This window comes from Phocoena phocoena, chromosome 4, assembly GCF_963924675.1.
Source record: "Phocoena phocoena chromosome 4, mPhoPho1.1, whole genome shotgun sequence".
NCBI lineage: Eukaryota > Metazoa > Chordata > Mammalia > Artiodactyla > Phocoenidae > Phocoena > Phocoena phocoena.
In genome coordinates, this window is record NC_089222.1 from 23762784 (window position 1) to 23783574 (window position 20791).

The 20791-nt window shown below is 47.0% G+C and overlaps 1 protein-coding gene across 1 annotated transcript in view; it reads left to right on the plus strand.

The window, feature by feature from the left end:
- The first annotated feature begins 16573 nt into the window (after positions 1–16573).
- Positions 16574–20791, plus strand: part of PXYLP1 (2-phosphoxylose phosphatase 1) — a 30442-nt gene continuing 26224 nt past the window's right edge. Inside the window, exon 1 of the mRNA XM_065875797.1 lies at positions 16574–16652. Within this exon, the coding sequence (XP_065731869.1) occupies positions 16574–16652 (79 nt within the window). The remainder of the gene's footprint in view (positions 16653–20791) is intronic.

Genomic DNA, 20791 nt, shown 5'->3' on the forward strand with positions numbered 1-20791 from the left:
TGGTGAGTAAACAGGGTTCGTGACTGTCCCCGTGCTCGGCATTCTCAAAAGCTCTTGCATCGACAGCTTCTTCCTTCATGTTTCTCATTAAGCATCGCTGACTTTTCTTTTTAGAACCCCTAGTAAAGTACAAGTAAGTATGACTTACTTTGGAAAACTTGAAAGGACCTGCCATCCCCTGAGTGAGCTGGCTGTCTTTGTTCCGAGGTCTCTCCCTCTCTCAGCTCCAAGTTAGGGTTCAAGGCAAACATCATATCCCAGATCACCGAGTGATTTAAAGATGTAAACAGTCAGAACTCTCCAGAAAGGGTTGCCTGATAGTAAGCTTAGGGAGTTAGCCCTAATCTGTACATTTAAATATTCCTAGAAAATGCTTGCTTCAAAGCAAAAAAAAAAAAATTTATTGGTATATTTTCCGGTGGGTAGCAGACCCATGAGCAGAAAGGAATTAACCGTTACTGAGTTACTGTGACTCAGGTGTTTCGTGAATATTTTGCTTAATCTTTATCAAAAGCCTATGTGTATGGGAGTTCCCTGGTGGCACAGTGGATAAGACTACAAACTCCCAATGTGGGGGGCCTGGGTTCGATCCCTGGTCAGGGAACTAGGTCCCACTTGCGTGCTGCAACTAAGAGTTCGCATGCCACAAGTAAGGAGCCCGCATGTCTCAACTAAGACCCGGCAACTAAGACCAAATAAATAAATATTTTTTTAAAAAGCCTATGTATATGGACAAGTAACTGTTAGGATTAGTGTTAAGCTGCTATAACAAATAAACCCCTAAATTTCTGTGGCTTAACACAATAGATTATTTTTCCCTTACAAAAATGGTCCAGTGTGGTTCCAGGACAATGGTATCAAGGATGGTGGTGTGTGAAAGTGGTGGGAGCTGTGTTGCACACAGATTTGGGGCCCCAAGCTTGTGGAAGCTCTGCTTCTGTAGCATGTGACTTTCAAGTTTGCCTTTTTCTCTTTTCTTTTGGTTATTTTATTTTATTATTTTTTAACACTGTACATTCATATTTACTCAACATCAATTTATATCCTATCTTCTTTTTTCCTCCAGTTTTACTGATATAATTGACATACAGCATTGTGTTAGTTTAAGGTGTACAACATAATGGTTTGATACATGTGTATATTGCTAAATAATCACCACAGTAAGTCTAGTTAATATCCATCACCTCACAGAGTTATAAAGAATTTTTTTCTTGTGAAGGAAACTCTGAAGATCTACTCTCTTAGAAACTTTCAAATATACAGTAGAGTATTGTTAGCCGTAGTCACCATGCTGTACATAACATCCCAATAACTTACTTATCTTATAGCTGGAAGTTTGTACCTTTTTACCACCTTCACCCATTTCGTCTAATGCCCACCCTGCACCTCTGGCAACCACCAATCTGTTCTCTGTTTCTGTGAGTTCAGTTTTTTGGTTTTTTTTAAGATTTCACATATAAGTGAGATCATACCATATTTGTCTTTTTCTGTCTGACTTATTTCACTAAGCTTAATGCCCCCAAGATCCATGCATGTTGTCACAAATGGTAGAATTTCCTTCTTTTTCATGGCTGAATAACATCCCGTTGTGTATGTGTGTGTGTATATATAAAGAACCTAAGTGTCCATCAACAGATGAATGGATAAAGAAAATGTAATATATGTATATAGATGTAGATATAGATATATATCTTGGTTATTATAAGTAATGCCGCAGTGAACATGAGATGCAGATATCTCTTTGAGGTAGTGATTTTTTTTCCTTCAAACATACACCCAGAAGTGGAATTACTGGATCATATAGTTATAGTAGTTCTATTTTTAATTTTTTGCAGATCCTCCATGCTATTTTCTATGGTGGCTGCACCAATTTACATTCCTACCAGTAGTGCATATGGGTTCCCTTTTCTCCACACCCTTGCCAACACTTGTCATCTCTTGTCTTTTTGATAACAGCCATTCTAATAGGTGTGAGGTGATGTCTCATTATGGTTTTGATTTGCATTTCCCTGATTATTGGTGATATTGAACATCTTTTCAGGTACCTGTATGTCTCCTTTGGAAAAATGTCTCTTCAGTTCCTCTCCCTTTTTTAAATCAGATTTTTTTTTTTGCAGCTGAGCTGTATGAGTTCTTTATATATAGTTTAGATATTAATCCCTTATTTGATATGTGATTTGCAAATATTTTATCTCACCACATAGGTTGCCTTTTCATTTTGTTGATGATTTCCTTTGCTGTACAGAAGATTTTTAGTTTGATATAGTCCCACTTGTTTATTTTTGCTTTTGTTACTTTTGCTTATGGTGTCCATAGGAGCCAAAGGAGTTTACCCTCTATGTTTTCTTCTGGGAGTTTTATGGTTTCAGGTCTTATGTTCAAGTCTGATCCATTTTGAGTCAATTTTTGTGTATGGTATGAGACAGGGATTCAGTTTCATTCTTTCACATGTGGCTGTACAGTTTTCCAATACCATTTATCGAAGAGGCTATCCTTTACCCATTGTATATTCTTGGCTCCTTTGTTGTAAATTAAGTAATCATATATGCATGAGTTTATTTCTGGGCTCTCTGTTCTATTGATTTATGTATCTTTTTATGCCAGTAGTATACTATGTCAGTAGTATACAGTTTTATAATACAGCTTGAAATCAGGAAGTGTGATGCCTCCAGCTTTGTTCTTTCTCAAGACTTCTTTGGCTAATTGGGGTCTTTTGTGGTTCCTTACAAATTTTAGGGTTGTTTTTCTATTTCTGTGAAAAATGCCGTTGGAATTTGGATAGAATGTGTAGATTGCTTTGGTTAGGATGGACATTTTAAGTTCTTCTAACCCATGAACATGGAATATCTTTCCATTTATTTTCCCTTCCGTTTCTTTCATCAATGTCTTATAGTTTTCAGTGTACAGATCTTTCACCTCCTTAGCTAAATTTATTCCTGGTATTTTATTCTTTTTGACGCAATTGTAAATGGGATTATTTTCCTAATTTCTTTTTCTGGTAGTTCATTTTTAGTGTATAGAAAGGCAACTGATTTTTGCATATTGATTTTGTAGCCTGTAACTTTACTGAAATTGTTTATTAGTTCCAAGTTTTTGGGTGGAGTCTTTAGGGTTTTTTGTATATAATGTTACATCATCTGCAAATAGAGACAGTTTTACTTCTTCCATTCTGATTTGGATGCCTTTTAATTCTTTTTCTTGCCTAATTGCTCTGGCTAGGACTTCTAGTACTGTGTCGAATAAAAGTGGCGAGAATGGACATCCTCGTCCTGTTTCTGATCTTAGAGGAAAAGTTTTTAGCTTTTCACCATTATATATATGAGTATCATTGACCTTGAGGCTTGTGTTTCATTACAACTTTAAGCTGAATCAGTCTAAATGGAGCTTATTACAGTGTTATTCCCTACTTTATGGGAAGGGAGCTGGGACTAAATAACAGTTCAGATTCCTTCCAAGATAAGTGTCTGTGATTCTATGTGACCGTGTTCTTAGCTCTGTTTTTGCTCTACCTGTCTCTTTATACATGCAAAGGAAACAAAAAAAAAAAAACAGTTTTGAGAGTTTCTCAAAACATCTGAATCAGAGAATCCTTGGATCTCAGCACATGGATGCTCCTACAGGTCACCCATGCCAGCCCATCCACAGCACCTCCAGTAGGTAACTGCCCATTTGACCACCTCCTTGGGCAGGAGGGCTCATTCTGTATTGACACTGATGCTGCCAGCCTCCCACTGACTCACCCAGCAGTTTTCTGAAAGTTTTTTTAGAGGCATGGAGTTCCTGCCCACCAGCACTGGCAGTGATGTTGACACACAGAGGACCTGGGGCCCCACGCCTCGTCATGACCGAGTCACGGGATGGGCCAGCAGTGAGCACAGGTTTTGTCAAAGCTTTGTAGGTGAGTGTGCTCCCAGCCTGAAAAAGGCCTCCCTGGGAGAAAAGCCTTGATCCGTTGCATGGATGAGCGCTCCATTCATGTATCCACCCAGAGCAAAATTCTATTTCCACGTAGTACTGTTAACATAGAACAAATGCAGCTTTCAGAAAGCATAAGTGGCCTTGGCAACCTGCACTTTCAGGCGTGCCTGGTTCACTTTGGACAGCTGAGATTCTCAGGACAGTGTGAGCTTTTTTTTTTTTTGTCCTTTAAAATTTTGACTTCATCACTGAAATCTTCAATTGTACATCACTTATAGTTCCAGTTTTACAGCCCTGCCTATTTAATCCTTTTGTGCTTTCCTTGACATTTTAAGAAACTTTTAATTGACACAGTTTGCTTGCAAAATAAAAAGAATCAGCTGTATTTTTTTAAGTGGCTTTGTGGTGAGTAAGGCATGCCAACTGCGTGTTCTCCCTTTTCTGTTGAGGTACTTATCGTTGCTCTTGACATTCTAAAATAAGAATGCCAGTTTCAGATGTGACGCTTCTAAAACTTAAGAAAGAGCAAAGCAGCCAAGTTGGCTGGCACCCAGACTTCTCGCCAAATGTCAGGAAAAAAATCACTGAAGAGTACATAAAAGTGAAAATCCTGGCTTGCTGAATTATTTATTTCAGTCTCCTCTGGTCCTGAGAAACGATCAGTAGCCCTGACAAGCTTATCCTTTATCGAGCTGGAAAAAACCTCAAAGGGAAGAATGGTGGACATGTGTAGCTCACAAATGCAGGGCAAAAAAACCACTTCATTATTTCAGGGATTTAAAAATACTAAGTCTGCAGATTTATCTGCCTAAAAATCCTTTTTGGAAAGAAACGATAGTTAAATACTTCATGCTGCATATTTCAGCACGTGTGAAATATGGAAAAAAAGTCTTGTCAGTAGAATATGTAGTCAGTAGTCTGAGGGATGCCGCTCTGCTGGTTGTACCCAAGCAAACTGATGCTCGTTAAACATATAATTATAACGACATGTGCTTTGATTGCTAGATCTGAAAAGGGCTGGTACTGTCATCAGATGACTGGGTTTGAGAATAATTTTTTAGAGTCATTGTGTGTGTGTGTGTGTGTGTGTGTGTGTGTGTGTGAGTGTGTGTGTGTGTTGTCAAATCTGCTCCAGCTGTGGGTTGTTACAGGCATCCCCTCCCTCCCTCAGTCCTAACAGAACTCCGATTCTGTTCACCATCTCCCTCCCTGCATGGGCCTCCGCCAGGAGGTGAATCCTGATTGGTTTCACCCAGTCTCGGCGGTCCATTCGTGGTGCTGGTGGTCAGTTTGGGACATGGGCATGTGACACAGTTCTGGCTGTTAGATGTTTGGGGAAGTCCGCTGGAGGGTTTCTGGGAAAGGCATCCTGGTGTCCAGTAGAAACGTGCAGGATCATCCCTTCTGCCTCTGCATATTGCCAAGGGTGATGCCTGGAGAGTGGTCACCATTTGTGATCCTTGGGTGGAGCCATCCTAGGGACACGACAAACACAGAGGATGGCAGAGAGCCCGGAGATGGAAAGATCCTGACTTCCTGATGATGCCTTTGAGTTGCTGAATTAAGCAACCCTGCTGCAGCAGTTCCTAGCACTGTGACTCATGTGAGAATGTCGATGGGTCCCTTTGCGTTAGCAGGGTTTTCTATTACCTGCAGCCAAGCCATCTTCCTAGATATATGAATTGTTTGAGATAAAACAAAAAATATAACTCAGAAAGAACAAAGGGGGGCTTCCCTGGTGGCGCAGTGGTTGAGGGTCCGCCTGCCGATGCAGGGGACACGGGTTCGTGCCCCGGTCCGGGAAGATCCGACATGCCGTGGAGCGGCCATGGCCATGAGCCATGGCCGCTGAGCCTGCGCATCCGGAGCCTGTGCTCCGCAACGGGAGAGGCCACAACGGTGAGAGGCCCGCGTACTGCAAAAAAGAAAAAAAAAGAACAGAGGTTACCCCAGCCATGTCTCATTTATATCACGTCTAGCAGTGATGTTCAGCCTGGTCAGTGACGAGCCTGATGCGGTTAATCAGGAGTGTGTGTGCTTATTCATCACACCCGCCAGAGGGAGCCCGCATGGAGAGGACCCACGTTCTTTAGAGCTAGTGGTGAGTTCTAGTTAGGGGATTGCTCTGGCTGCTTTAACAGAAATGACAATGACTTTCTTTTTCTTTTTAATTTTTATTTTATATTGGAGTATAGTTGATTTACAATGTTGTGTTTGTCTTGGGTGTACAGCAGCCTGGTTCAGTTATACATGTCCATGTATCCATCCTTTTTCACATTCTTTTCCCATATAGGTTATTACAGAAATAACAATGACTTTAAAAGACTGTGAGATTGATTTTTCTCTCCCAAAACAGTTTGAGCTGGTAGGCAGTTAAGGAGATGGATGACCCGTGGGGTCATCCAGGGTTCTTCTCTGTCATCTACAAGGTTGTTGTCTCCATGGGCATCGAGAAAGCTGGCTCACCACCATGCCAGGGTGGGGGGTGGGGGGAAGGAGGAAGGGCAGAGTCGGGTAGTGTAGGCAGCCTCCTTTTGACCCAGCATTGCACGTATCACCTCCAGTCACAACTCATTGACCAGAACCTGGTCACGTGATGACAGCTAATTGCAAGGGAGTCTGGGAAATAGCTCTCTCTAGCTGGGTGGCCACGTGTCCAGCTAAAACCTAGAGGATTCTGCTAGTAAGAAGGCGAGAATAGATACTGGGCGACAGGAGTGTCTGCCACATGTGTGCCCTCTGCGGTGAATAGGAAGAAAGTGACCAAGGCAGAGTGCTGGCGGCCACTCTCTGGTTGTGAGGCAGGGGTGCGTGCCAGGAGGGCCAGGCTCCCTGGGCAGCCTGGAGCCTTGTGCTGGTTGTGACCTGCCCTTGGCCTGTCTTCCGGTCAAACAGGGGACTTGAACCAGGTGGTGTTTAAAACCTCTTCAGACTGACCTGGTCTGTCTGCCGCATTGCAGGCGTTTATCTCTAGAGTGGGCACGGAGACAGGCGGCAGCAGGGTGAGGACCCCACGTGTGGGTGGTGGGTATTAAAGCCATAAGAGAAGTCACTGCTGACATTTACTGAGAGCTTATTAGGAGCCCGAAACTGGGCTGTGTCCCTTACAAGGATTAACCCCATGAGCCTTACACACCCTATGGGATGGATTGTTCCCATTTCATAGATGGGGCAGCTGTGGCTCAGGAAGTGTTAGAGCAGGGCTCTAAACCTGGCCAACTGACCCCGGAGCCCACATACGTAACTCCACGTCGTGGGAAGGAGGACTGAGGCCTGCAGTGGGACTTGTGGGGTGTGGCCAGGTCACAGTGAGCCCGGAAAGCAGGGCCAGAGAGCGCTGGGCCTGATGCAGCCCTTATCCAGGGCCAGCTTCGGGCGTGATCTGCAGCATTGATTGCTCCCCGCCCCCGACTGGTGACCCCGTAGCCAAGGAGGTGGGTGTTGCCACTCCGTGTCACATCTGGGCATGACGCTGTCTTGGGTTACGCCACCCCTTCCCAGCCCGAGGTAGAAGACAGGCTGTGCTTCAGGAGGAGAGCAATGTGGGTGAGAGAGGCGTCCGGGAGGGTTGGTGTGAGGCACAGCGCAGAATGCTCCAGGGGCGGCACGTTGCGTGGCTCTCAAGCATCCTTTAAAGTGTCACCCCTGCTGAGAGGGGCAGGGAGGCCTCAGGGCCTGCTCCTGTCCTGTACTCCCCGCAGAGGCTGGGAAGTGGGCATCAGTGGGTGAGCAGTCCAGTCCCTTGGTGGTGGGATTCCTTGGGCTCCATTGATAGGTGGGCCTAGGTGGGGGGAGTGAGGCTCTTGTAGCCACCCGCCTGTCGGCGCCGGGTCACAGGCCAGCTCCCCGTGGAGGAGCAGACCCAGGTGAGGTGAGGGCTTCCTGGCCCAGCCCTGGTGGGGCCTCTGGGCAGCCGGCTGTCCCCGGGTGCGGCAGACTCACTGCAGGTGCAGCTGTGGGGTGGTGCCCGGACTAATCCGCCTCCCCGCTCTGGCTCCTCTCACACACAGAGATACAAACCCTCCTAGAGTCAGGACAGTCTTCCTTAGTGCAGTTTCTTTGGTTCGTTCCTAAAACGCACATGTTTTCCTAAAATGCAGTTGTGAACCCGTCAGCTCCAATCTGCTCTTGAAGATTGAGCTCAGGAAACAGTACCACCCGCTCTGGGCCTAGGTGGGTCCCCTCCCCTCCCCCGCTCTGCTCCCCAATCATGGTACTGGTTTCACAGGCCAGATGTTCTATTTACTCATTGCTCCACTGACCAGACTGTGAGCTTCCCTTTTTTTTTTTTTAACACTTAAATTTTTTTTTAACCTCAAACATACACAGAAGCACGGAGGATCATATGATGTGCCCTTAGGATTCATCACCCAGCTTCAGCAATTGTCAGCAGTTTGCCAATCTTGTTTCAGTAATTCCTCCTTGACTTTCCCCCGCCGCTCCCCCTTCCAGAGTATTTTAAAGCAATTCCTAGATCTCATATCCTTTCTCTCATAAGTACATTTCAGCTGTGAGCTTCAAGATGGCAGAAACTGTGTCCTGTATCCTGTGTCCTCAGCACTTTCAATGGTGCTCAACACATATTGGCTTTGAGGAAATATGTTGTTTTGAATCAACGGATTGACTGGATGAGTGAATCGGCTTCGGCCTTTAGAACCCAGCCTGCAGGTTAGCTGGAATTTGAATAACTGGAATGTGAATGGCTGCTGGGAGCTCACAGCCCCCTTGGTGCTGTCCAGGAGGTCTGGAATCTATCAGGCTCTCACTCATCAGACTTTAAGGTTGGTTTATTCTTAGCCAAGCGTCTTTGATTTTGCAATTAGACTCCACTTTGAGGGGACCTTGGAGAGGGAGGATTACGAAGATGTAGCTTTTACCTTTGCTTGGTTCATATTTAGTTCACAATTATAGACTTGAGGGCTTTTTTGTTCATTATAATGCTGGATTTACTTAGGCCAAAATGATTAAGACCGAAAAAAAATATACCAAAGTATAGAATATATCTAAAGCATTTTCTTTCATACCGTCTTTCTATTCCTCGTAATGGTATTTTAACTACACATATGAGATAATTGAATGCATATTTTTCTTTCAAATGGTCATGGTCACGTTTCAAACCCCGAATTCTGTACACTTTGAAGGAGTCACCAGACGTGGCATTTCCAGCTTTTACAAGGTGAAAATCAGGCCAGGGCTTGGGCTTTGGCAGTCTCTGGTGGTAGAATGGTAGCTTGTAAAAAGGCCTTTGATATATTCCTTTTTCCTCTTAATTCGGAAATGCTATTTCCCATAATACAATAATGGGAACTGCCTATTTACTGGTGCTTTTTTTTCAAAATTACATTCTAAAATATTTTCTTTCACTATTCAAATCTGTTGTAAAGTTGAATTAAGTTAACTGAGTTTTCTGTTTGCTTATTTGTTTTCTTTCTCGCTGCTTCATCAGGGATTCCGAGTAATAATTCTATTTCTGGATTTCAGATATTTTCACCATGTGGGTTTAGCAGTGGGACCTAAGGCTGGGCCCAGTAGACATTTGATGATTGGTAACTGTTAATGTGTTCAGCCTGCAGCATGAAACAGTGGTTTCCACGGAAGTCTTTACAGGGATTGGATTTGCTCATGATGTCAAGAGCATCTTGCATGGAAGGTGATGGGGACTTGAGAGATGTTTGACGGTTAGGAGAGGTGGGAGCTGTACTGAAGTAGGTCGCCATCCCGCAGCATCTCACCCTGCCGATGTGGCAGTGACTCTTCCTGTGGACTTTGCTTTCTGGGCTGTGAGCAGGCTGTGGGGTTTCTGCTGTGGGCCCAGTCCTGGCTGTCTCTTGGCATGACTTGGACAAGTTCAATGGGTTATCTGGAGGAGCTGCAGTAGATCCCAGGGGTGTGCCTGCTCCGAACTCCTGTGGAGGGAAAATGCAGGAATATGACCGGAAGGAGACCCAAGGAATGCTTGATGTCTTGAGTGGCTGAGAGCCTCCTCGCTAGGGATGGGAAAGGAGAAAGGGTCTCTGGAGAATGGGGCTGGAGCTTGGGCCAGAGAGACAGAGAGAGCCCGTTGGCTGGTAATCCTGTCTTCTTAGGATGGGGCCCAACGGAAGCTGAGACAGATGTTCCAGGCTGGAAAACCTGTGGCAGGGCGGGGCACCACAGCTGAGTCAGCCCCAGGGAAGGCCGGCATGGTGGGGCGGGCCAGGAACGGGCTGCAAACGTGGCCGGCCGCCCGCCCTGACGGATGGGGCTGGGCTCGTGAATAAGGCAGTGACCCGTGGCCAGGGTTTGGAAGGGGAGCCACGGCATGGGGCAGAACAGCAGCTCCGGGAACGGTTGACTGTGTTTAGTTGGTGGGCAGAGGTCTGTGTGACTCCTCCAGAGCTGGGGGTCACACACAGCACATCCTTACTGTGTGCCAGGTGCTCTGCGTGTTATGATATTTACTCCTGCTCTTTATTTTATTTTATTTTTTTAATAAATTTATTTATTTGTTTGTTTATTTTTGGCTGCATTGGGTCTTTCTTGCTGTGCGTGGGCTTTCTCTAGTTGCGGCGAGCGGGGGCTACTCTTCGTTGCGGTGCGCAGGCTTCTCATTGCGGTGGCTTCCCTTGTTGTGGAGCACGGGCTTTAGGCGCACGGGCTTCAGTAGTTGTGGCTCACAGGCTCAGTAGTTGTGGCTCGTGGGCTCTAGAGCGCAGGCTCGGTAGTTGTGGCGCACGGGCTTAGTTGCTCTGCGTCATGTAGGATCTTCCCAGACCGGGGCTCAAACCCGTGTCTCCTGCGTTGGCAGATGGATTCTCAACCACTGCGCCACCAGGGAAGTCCTACTCCTGCTCTTTTATGCTCTTATCCCTAATCTTACTTAAAGATCAGGATCCTGAAACTCGGCAAAGTGAAGTTGTCAGGAGGACACAGAAGAAAATAGCGGCAGAGCAGGGAATTGACACAGATATGCTGGTCTCTGAAGCCTCATGTTTTCCACTATATCAGGGCTCCCCGGATCTCTTCCACTGAAGAAGTGAAGAAACACCCCAGGGCGGAGCCATGCACCGGGTTCTCACATTGGGGTCCTAGCTCCAGCTGCAAATGCAAACTTCAAAGCCATGTAATTATATCGTTATTCTTCAGCCGTTTTAAAAAAAAAAGAACAGAGCGTGACCTTCCTTTCCAAGTGTTCTAGGAAAATTAGCTCCAGGAGAAGGCATGTATGTGTTTATCCCAGGTTCGGTGTTAATGTGCTGCCCCCTTCCCCCTCCCCCCGGCCCCTAGGCTTTGTGCCACCAGGCTGGTCCTAGCACAGTGGCAGTAATGAGATTCTGACCATTATTTACCATTTGCAGTCTGCCAAGGGAGAGTCAGAAGATAGGGGCACCAGAAGCCCAGAACATATCAAGGGGAAACGGTGCGTGTCCTTCGATGGAGGCCTGTGTCATCAAATGAAAAGCCACAGATAACGTGGAGACGTCAGTAGCCCAAAAACTAAAAGCACTACGGCAGTCATATGATCCCAGCCATCTGGTTAACCCAACATATCCTCGGTATTTTAAATCTGGAGCTAAATATAGCTCCTTTTCCCAAAAGCCCTCAGCATATTGAAGAATGTAGATGAGATGAAGCTTTTGTATGTGGTGCCTGCAAAAAAAAGATGAGGATATAGGGATCTAGACCCTGGCTTAGAATTTCCTGGTAAAAACCCAAGGTATTTTCTCTTTATTGGATCAGTTAGCTTTTGCTTTACAGGTCTCAAGCTCCCCAAACTTAGTGGCTTAAAACCTTTACATATTTGCTGTGATCTGGGGGTTGGCTGTGCAGTTCTTTTAGGCTGGGCTGACTCTCCCGATCTGCATCTACAGGTGGTAAGGCTGGGCTGGATGGTCTCGGATGGCCTTGCTCACATGTGTGGTGATTGGCAGGCTGGTGGTCTGAAGAGAGCCTCAGCCAGGACTGCTTGCCTTGGCCCCATGTGGTCTCTCATCATCCAACAGCTCGCCTGGGTGTCTTCACACGGTGGTCTTGGTGTTCTAAAAGCAGCCAAGGAGGACAAGCCCTAATGCATAAGTACTTTTCATGCCTCTATTTGCAGCTCATTTGCTGTCGTCCCATTGGCCAAAGCATATACCTTGTCCAAGCTTAGAGTCGGTTTGGGAGGCATCTACACAAGGCCGTGGACACAGAAAGGCATGAACAGACTGGGGGCCGTCACCGCAACAAATCAAACCTGTCTATAAGCCTGAGATTTAACTTAGCAAAAGCAGTTATTTCCACCTGATGCCCACCTGAAGACGACTCTGAACTAGGCTGTGACTCACCCTCATGTAAAGAGGCAGTTCTAGTGGCCTCATCTGTCAGTAAGTGTGGTGGAAAATCTCTCAAGAGCCTGGAGGCAGGAAGTGCTTAAAGGTCAGACCCAGCCCAGCACCAGAAGAAAGTTCTCACCACCCACACCCAAATGCAGGGCAACCAAGAGGCAAGTCTGGTTCCCGAGCTGCTAAAGCAAGAGACACCACCAGGCTCAGAAATCAGTGGTGGGTGGTTTCCCCCAGGCAGCAAGGCTGCATCCCAGGCCCACAGTGAGAGGCTGAAGATGGCATCTGAACCAGAGCGAGCGACAGAGGGACGGGGGGGGATGAGAACAGGTGACCATTTTAGCACTCACATAGCTGGAGGAGCCAGCAAACAGGTTAAGAAACTCTTCCTCTTTCCCAGGAGGAGGGAGGAAGCAGCAGAGTGAACTGACAGAAGATCAGTAGGTAACGAAGCCATTTTCGTTACCATTTACTTTCTTTTTAAAAAATTTATTTATTTTTGGCTGCATTGGGTCTTTCTTGCTGTGCGTGGGCTTCCTCTAGTTGTGGCGAGCGGGGGCTACTCTTCGTTGCGGTGCACAGGCTTCTCATTGCAGTGGCTTCTCTTGTTCCAGAGCACAGGCTCTAGGCGCACGGGCTTCAGTAGTTGTGGCTCACAGGCTCTAGAGCGCAGGCTCAATAGTTGTGGCGCACGGGCTTAGTTGCTCCGCGGCATGTGGGATCTTCCCAGACCAGAGCTCGAACCCATGTCCCCTGCATTGGCAGGCGGATTCTTAACCACTGCACCACCAGGGAAGCCCACCATTTTCTTTTAATTTTTATTTATTTATTTATTTATTTCCTTATGTTTTTTGGCTGCGTGGGGTCTTAGTTGTGGCACATGGGATCTTTGTTGAGGCAAGAGGGATCTTTTCGTTAGAGTGCGCGGTCTGCTCAGGTTTCTCTCTAGCTGTGGCGTGCGGGTCTTTCTCTCTCTAGTCATGGCCGCGGGCTCCAGAGCGCATGGGCTCTCTAGTTGGTGGCACGCGGGCTCTCTCGTTGAGGTGTGCGAGCTCAGTAGTTGCGGCGCGCAGGCTTAGTTGCCCTGCGGCTTGTGGGATCCTAGTTCCCCGACCAGGGATCGAACCCGCATCCCCTGCATTGCAAGGAGGATTCTCTACCACTGGACCACCAGGGAAGTTCCTGACAGCCATTTTCTTTTGAGCGTCTACCATACGCTGGGGATTGTACTTAGCCTCGCAACACCCCGGGTAATTAGTCCCAATTTACAGATGAGGAAACTGAGTCTCGGAGAGATTAAGTAACTTGGCCCACGGTCGCCGAGCTCGAGGGTCTGACCCAGCTCTGTCTGCCTCCAGGGTGCCGTGTGCCCTTTCTCTGCACGTGCTGCTGATGTGGTCCCACAGAGAGGCATCTTCAGGCAGCAAGAAAAGCAGAACCCTCCTAACAGAACTCTGAAAGGCCCCAAAGGCCATCTGCTGGGCAGGAACACTTGAAGATGCTCGTGTAAAGGAAATGGAGCCCTTCCAAAGGTGGTATTAGCCTCAAAAGAAGGTGGTAGCATAACAGAAGGGACAGGAAAGCATGAAGGAAAGCCCCAGGATATTTATTTTGGGGGGAACAGGGACACCCAAAAGGAGACATTGCTCTGAACCTTCTCCACATTCTGTGATCTAATCTCCATCCACACACCCCACTCACCTTCCCCAAATTAAAAGGATCCCCTTATAAGAAGGTCATTGTAAAGTAGAATAAATCCAATCGGGAACAACTGCGTTAGTGAGAGAGTTCTGAAATCCACAGGCTGGTGAGCCGGAAGCAGCCAGCCGTCCTCAGGTAGCTAAGAAGCTGGCACATGCCAAGAGTTAACTTGTTCTGCGTAGATACACGGGTTGCAACTAGAATCAGTATGTGGACATGTGGGGATGACACTGTAAGGCATAAGAAAGAGCTTTAGAGGCACAGATCTCATTTCGTATCTTGTCATCACCACTTAATAACCTCATACCCTTGAGCTTCGATTTTCTGCTTGCATGTTAGAAATTACCAAGCCTGTCCTCAGAGCATGTCACGGGAATCCTAAGGGAATGGATGGTTTTGAGAAGTTAGAAGTTCCTGGTTCCCGGAGGAGTGGAGCAAAGGTTGGAAGCTGCCCAGGGGAGGCTGCTCCGAGGGAACGCTGACATTCCACCCGGGTGGGGTATATTTTGGAAATACTGGCCAGTGTTTGCAGCTGAATGTCGGTGCCTTCCGTGCTCATCCCTGCGGAGCTTGGCCAGGCAGCAGAACCTGTCCAGGGTGAGGGGTAGAGAGACTGTGACTTGGATTTGACTTAGGTTGTTTTCCTTTGGTCGGGGAGGGGGACGGTTGCTGTTGAACCATCAGATGAGCATTGCCGAGGACACCCCCAAGGTCGAGGATATGAGAGAGTAGACTATGACGACTCCCAGACAGCCCAGGCAAGGAACTCGCCAGCCTGGATCAGCGGCCCAGAGCCACCCAGGCTTGACGCTTTACATCTGGGATTGGGGTTTGTCCACATGAAGGCTTCACCCTCTTTGTTGCCTCAAGAGGGAACAGCTACAGGGCTACAGTCAGATGGACCCACATCCTGTCTCTCACTGTGACCTCAGCTACCTTGGGGGTTCAGTGCAGAAGTCCTGGCCTTGACCTCTCACCAAGTGTAGATTCTGGTGAGCTGCTTTCAGGGTCTGTGGGTGTCCTTGCAAACACCCCCAGGGGGAGGCCATGGGGAGTTTGAGTTTTGGAAACAGAAAACATTTATTTGGGGTCCTAAATATATTAAATCCTGGGTGGGATCAACCAGGGTTGTGTGTTGTTTTAGCCAGAAACGCCAGAGAGCTTGTGGGGCTTTTGAGTCCCCACCAGGGCAGGGAGGTGAGTGTCCCCAGGAGGATAGATCACCTTGGGACATGAAGTACTGGCCCCTGGATAGGAGCGGTGACTAAAGGGACAGAAGCAGTGCTCATTTGAAGGTATAAATTGGGATCCATTTGTTAACAGAGTTGCTGGACGCTGGACGTACAGGCTCAACTGTGAGGTGCAAGGGTATTTTCGTCAGTCTTTTAGCCACTGTTCTCTTGTGATAGAAAGTCTGACAGGTCTTTTAAAGGAGTGGTTTCTCAAACTCCCTTGTAGGGCTCTGGGTGTGGAGGTGGGTGAGTTGGGGGAGGGCAGCTGGGAAGCAAGAGACCCCAGGGCTCTGGCTCCTGCATCGTTCCCTGCACATGTGCTCTTTTTTTTTTTTTTTAACAGCTTTGTTGAGGTATAATTCACATACCAAACAACTCACCTGAAGGGTATAATTCAGTAGCTTTTAATATATTCATAGAGGTGTACAGTCCTCACCGCATTAGCAGGTGAGCTTTTATCTGATTGCTTTTCTATTGTATTTGAAGGAGAAAAAGATTCTGCCACTAAAATCAGGTTTGAAATAACTGTTATAATCTTGCTGTGGTTAAGAACCTTTTGTGAAGAGGCTGTGCTTTTCAAGTTCTATTTTAAACCCCAATGAGAATCAGGAAATAAATTTGGTATCTAAGACTGATGGGGTAAAACCCATAGCAACCATTCACTTTTTTCACAGGACGGACATTTAGAGCCTCATTCAGCGTTTTTTAAAAGTCCTTTTGCACAGTTCTAACATGGTCAGAGAAAATTAGAATGGTGAGTGGGGCTGCAGGGAGACCCATGGATGCAGCTGAAATAGGCCCAGTGGTCCAGGATCGGGGGAGGTCTCTAATTAGCAGATGTTCCTACTTGGCGTAGGAACAGATCCTCGACACAGCCCAGCTGTCCCTAAAGGCATTAAAGTGGGGCATGAGGCAGTGATTGACATTCAGGGTAACGATAGAAGTTAAAGAAGCAGGATCATCGTAGCAAAGTGTTCATCAGAAACGGTTGAAGATTTAGAAGTCGGGGGTCAGAATGGGGTGAGCATTTGCTGGTCCTTGTAAAGACTTCATGCGTCTGGCACACTGTAAGTGCTCAATAAACATCCTGTCCGTTTTTCTTTGGAAGGGCCATCCTGTAAAATCTCCTTCTCTCTTGAGGTCAGATAAACGAAGCATTCACAGACTGTTCCCACCTGTTAATTTGAAGGGCACCTTCTCAGCTGGGCTAGTTTGGGGGCGAAGACATCAGCAACAGTGCAGGAATGTTCTCCGAAGGGGATTCACGCTTCCCCGCCGGAGGATGGGGCTAATTAGATTATTTCCGGTTGGCAAACTTGGTTTTCCACCTTGGAACACGTGTTTCTTACCTCTCCTCTCTTCACAGGATGTGTTCCTGATTCGAGGTGAAACCATGAAGAGAAGATAAAACAAATAATAATGCTTTTCCGCAATCGCTTCGTGCTGCTGCTGGCCCTGGCTGCGCTGCTGGCCTTCGTGAGCCTCAGCCTTCAGTTCTGTGAGTGTGGCTGGGCTGGCGGGTCCCGGCCGGGGGAGTGCTTCTCTCTGAAATAGAAGGCCCCATGGGGAGGAAGCACATAGGTCCCAAAGCCTTTGTTCTTGCAGTGAACAGTGAGGTTTCAAACACCCCAGTCTTTTTATTGTTGGCCCTAGTGGTGGGAGGCTGTGATTCTGTGCCTGTGAGGAACAAGAGCAATCACTAAGCCTCGTGACGCGTTTTTGGCTTCTCCCTGGATTCCTAAACTCCCTGGTTATTCCTGGATCTTTAGTTCAGGTTCCCAAGGCGAAGACAGTGAGTGGTCAGCTCGTGTCCTCGTGCAGGTCGCACAGCAGAGGTGCCTGGCCCACCAGCTGGTTCTTTGGGGGTTGGGTGTTCGTTATTAGGGAGGGTAGGGGGATTAGGTCCCAGTACCAAACGCAGCCCCTGGGCAGCAGGGACCGTGCATGGGAAACCCCACATGGCAAGCACAGCTGAGGAAGCCAGTCCATGGGCCTCACCACCTGTACTCTGCCCTTCACTGGGAGCCTGTGCTCAGGCTGGGCCCCAAATCTATATGCCCCACTGCTCCCTGAGGGAGTTTGTCCTCAAATAACAGATCTGGTCTGGTACCTTGTTGGTTGTAACCCTTCAGTGGTGGGTCCCCGGGAGGCCCCTTGCCTTCATGGGGCCCCTCTCTCACCTTGAACTTTACGCCATAGGCTTGTCGAGTGGCTTGGCATTCTCTCCACATGCAGGTTGTGCTCTGTGCCCAGATCCTGCCGGCCCCTCTGCCTGGCCTGTCCTCCTCACCTTCCTTCCATCTTCTCCTCCACATGGTTCACTCAGCCCTTTCTTTTTCAGGAATGTTCCGTGACTCCCTAACTGGGTCTGGGCTTCCTGGCTGTACTTCCGGGGTGCCCCGAACCTGCTCCCCTCCTACACTAGCCGTGCGGCATCATACTTCTTAGTTCTTGTGTCTTTTCCATCTCCAAGACCGTCTGCTCTTCGAGAGCAGCACCCACATCTGTTTCCCTCTTTATCACGGGAACCGGCATTGCCAGCCACACGGGAGGTGTCTCAGGAATGTTTACGTGAATGGATGAACCTACACCTGCTCTGGAAAGCAGGCTGACCCTAATTCCCTGTCCTTCTGGTGCTGTGTACTTGAAGCCGAGAAAATATCTGGGCAATGCTGGCAATTGTGTTTTTGCTGCCATCTACCTGCCCTCCACTTCCCCCCTCACCCCGATGGGTGGGAAACAAGGGCTTGGCCTCCATCACTGCCTGGGGCATCTCTGTGAGGAGGTGGCGTGGCCGTCACTGTCTGCCTGATGGAAGGAAGGGCAGGTGGCCGTGAGAGCAGGATGTTCTCAGTGTGCTGGGGGACGTGGGAAAGACCTGGCATTTGGAATAAGTGGTTTGAAGGCAAGAGGCTTTGAGCAAGTTTCTCCGTTTCACCTCCAATCTGTGACATATTCCATGCACACATCTAGTGCATATGACAGGTACTTCTAACAGTAAAGAGAATTAAAAATACTCACTTTGTCCTTCCAGAATAGGGAAAGAGGTCAAGAGAAGATACTTGTGTAAAGTGTAAAGGTTCTCCAGATGGTTAATAAACTGTTTAAAAACAAAGAAAAGAATCTTTTCCAGAAAGTGTGTTAGGACTGTCATTCATTTAGTTGTTTATAACTTTTCATTAAAAACTTTCCATCCTGTCACTGGAGAGGTAGGATGTTACCATCAACCTCGATTGTTATTCTGAGACCCTGACAGGTTCTGAGACGTGAACGTGGGTTACTTGTGTTTGCTGGCTTTCTCTTGCATGAGGTGGTTCCCGCATCACTCAGTTGGCCCGTGTGTTTCGCTTATATAACTCTTCTGAAAGTACCTTCTGTTTTAGGAGAGCCGCTTTTCAGCCGTACTGTTTTTCGGGAAAATTTTGCAGGGTAAATTGGCCTGCCTGGGTCTGAGGTCTTTATTCTTGAATATATTGGAGTTCGGGAAGACGTTAAGACATGAACATTCTTTCTGCTCTTCTGCTTCTAGGTAAACTGTAACTTTGGAATTTATTTTCGTGTGGAAATTGAGTTACATTGCTTTATTTTTTAGTTGCTTTATTGGTTGCTAATTATTATGGTGTAAGAAACTGCACTAATTCGTAATACAAAGGTGTCTGCTTAAGTAACGCTTATATTTTCATCCTTACCCTGAAATATATGGACTTTTTTCTTTACCATTTCTTTTGACTTATTTTTGAATACCGGATTAGCACATATAATTGTCTTAGGTGATATATTTGAGACAATCAAATAGAACTTGGTTTTCTCATGTTTTAAATGAACAATATTGTTTTATTTGTTTTCTGAAATGATTGTATATTTTATTTTGTCTTGTTGATAGTTTTCTTTTTCTGATGTTTTGAATATGAGAAAGTTATGACCCAGGTTACAATGAAAAAAATCAGGTTGTTTAAAAAAAAAAACATTTCTTCCTCTCGGTACAGAAAGTGTGTATGTGAACCCACATATATTTATTAAGTGCTTATGTGTGTTAGATATTTTTCTACACTGTCGGGGTAGAGGTGGTAGGGAAAGGATACAAAAAAGATTAAAATACAGTTCATAGTTTCTCAAACTACGTTTATTTTAAATGGTAGTGATGACTCCCTGTATGGTAGTAGACACTAATGAAAATCATTCATTTTGTGTTTTCAAGTCCTTGATGTTTTTGACTTTGGAAATAGAGGGATTCTGAAATTCCCGATATTCAAATCGAGGAAGGGAACAAGTAAGGTATATACATCATTAGTTATTCTAGTTAAAATGTGTACAAGTGGAAAAATAACTTCTCAAATTGAGGGACTCCTTCAGTGCGACAGGAAAAGACCACTGGGTTATGAAAACCTGTGGATGATTCGTTATTTTGCTGCTTTTTCTGCTCGTTTGTAATTGTCCATTTTCTGCTGCGACCCACCCTTTCCTTCATGCTTATCCTGTGCTCATTTCACCACGTTCCAACCACCATTCCCAAAATGGCAGCGTGGCAGGAGCTCAGCCCGCAGACCCTGGAACCACAGCCTTGGGTTTGAATGCCGCTCTGCCACTTAGCAGCTGTGTGCCCTCGGCAGGTGTGGCCTCCTGGAGCCTCTATTCCTTCTTCTGTAAAATGGAGTTCATTGTTGCTACTTTGAAACCTTGGCGTGAGAACGGAGATTTTGTGGGAAACCCCTTGGCTCGGGGAAGCACAGTCAGTGTAAACAGTAGAGTCCTGTCATGATATATCATCACCAGAATCCAGGGCTCTTGGTGTCCCAAAGGCTGCTTCAGCCACTTGTGGAGAGAGCTTTTGAAACAGTATATCATGCATTTCTTTCTTTTTGATCAGAGTTCATTGGCCGTGATAGGAGTCAGTCTACACTGGGCACGTGTATCTTGGGCAGGGCCCTGGTTGACCAGAGCACGTTTCTAAGGGAGATGTCCAAGGTGGACTGGAAACGCAGATCCCCAGGTAGAAGAGGGGAGGGTTAACCTGCCAAAGTGAAAGCCAGAGTGAAGGCTGTCTTCAGTATTTGCAGAGCCCTATCTCTATCCAGTATCTGCAAGAGGAGTGAGACCAGCTCTGTGTGGCCTGGTGGCCAGGGAGACACATTTTAGTTAAGCATCAAGCGAAGCTTCCCGAACGTCATCGTCTGGCGGAGGTGGAGCGGGCTGTGTGCACACCCGGGAGCATCGCTCTGTGAAGAATAGGACAGTAGGCAGGTCCCTGGACCTGATCCCATTTAAAACCTCTTCAGACTCTGAGGTTTTGGGAATTGTATCTTTCCTTGTTGATCCAGTGCCATGAGTTTGCATAACTTTGTCCTTCAGCAAACGTTCCACTGTGTGCCGGGCCAGGGCTGGGCGTTTCATCTCCTAGGAGCCACAGGAGCTCTCTGTCTGGTGGAGGAGAATCCCGAGCAGATACTTGGAACACAGTGTACAATATGCTAGGACAGGAAAGAGGCAGCCCCACGAGGAAGTGGGAAAGAACGTGGACTCCAGAGCCAGACTGCCTGGGTCGAGTCCCTGTCCTGCCACCTACCAGCTGTGTGAGGTCAGGCACGTTACCTACCCTCTCCGTGCCTCGGTTTCCTCATCTGTAAAATGGGGATAACG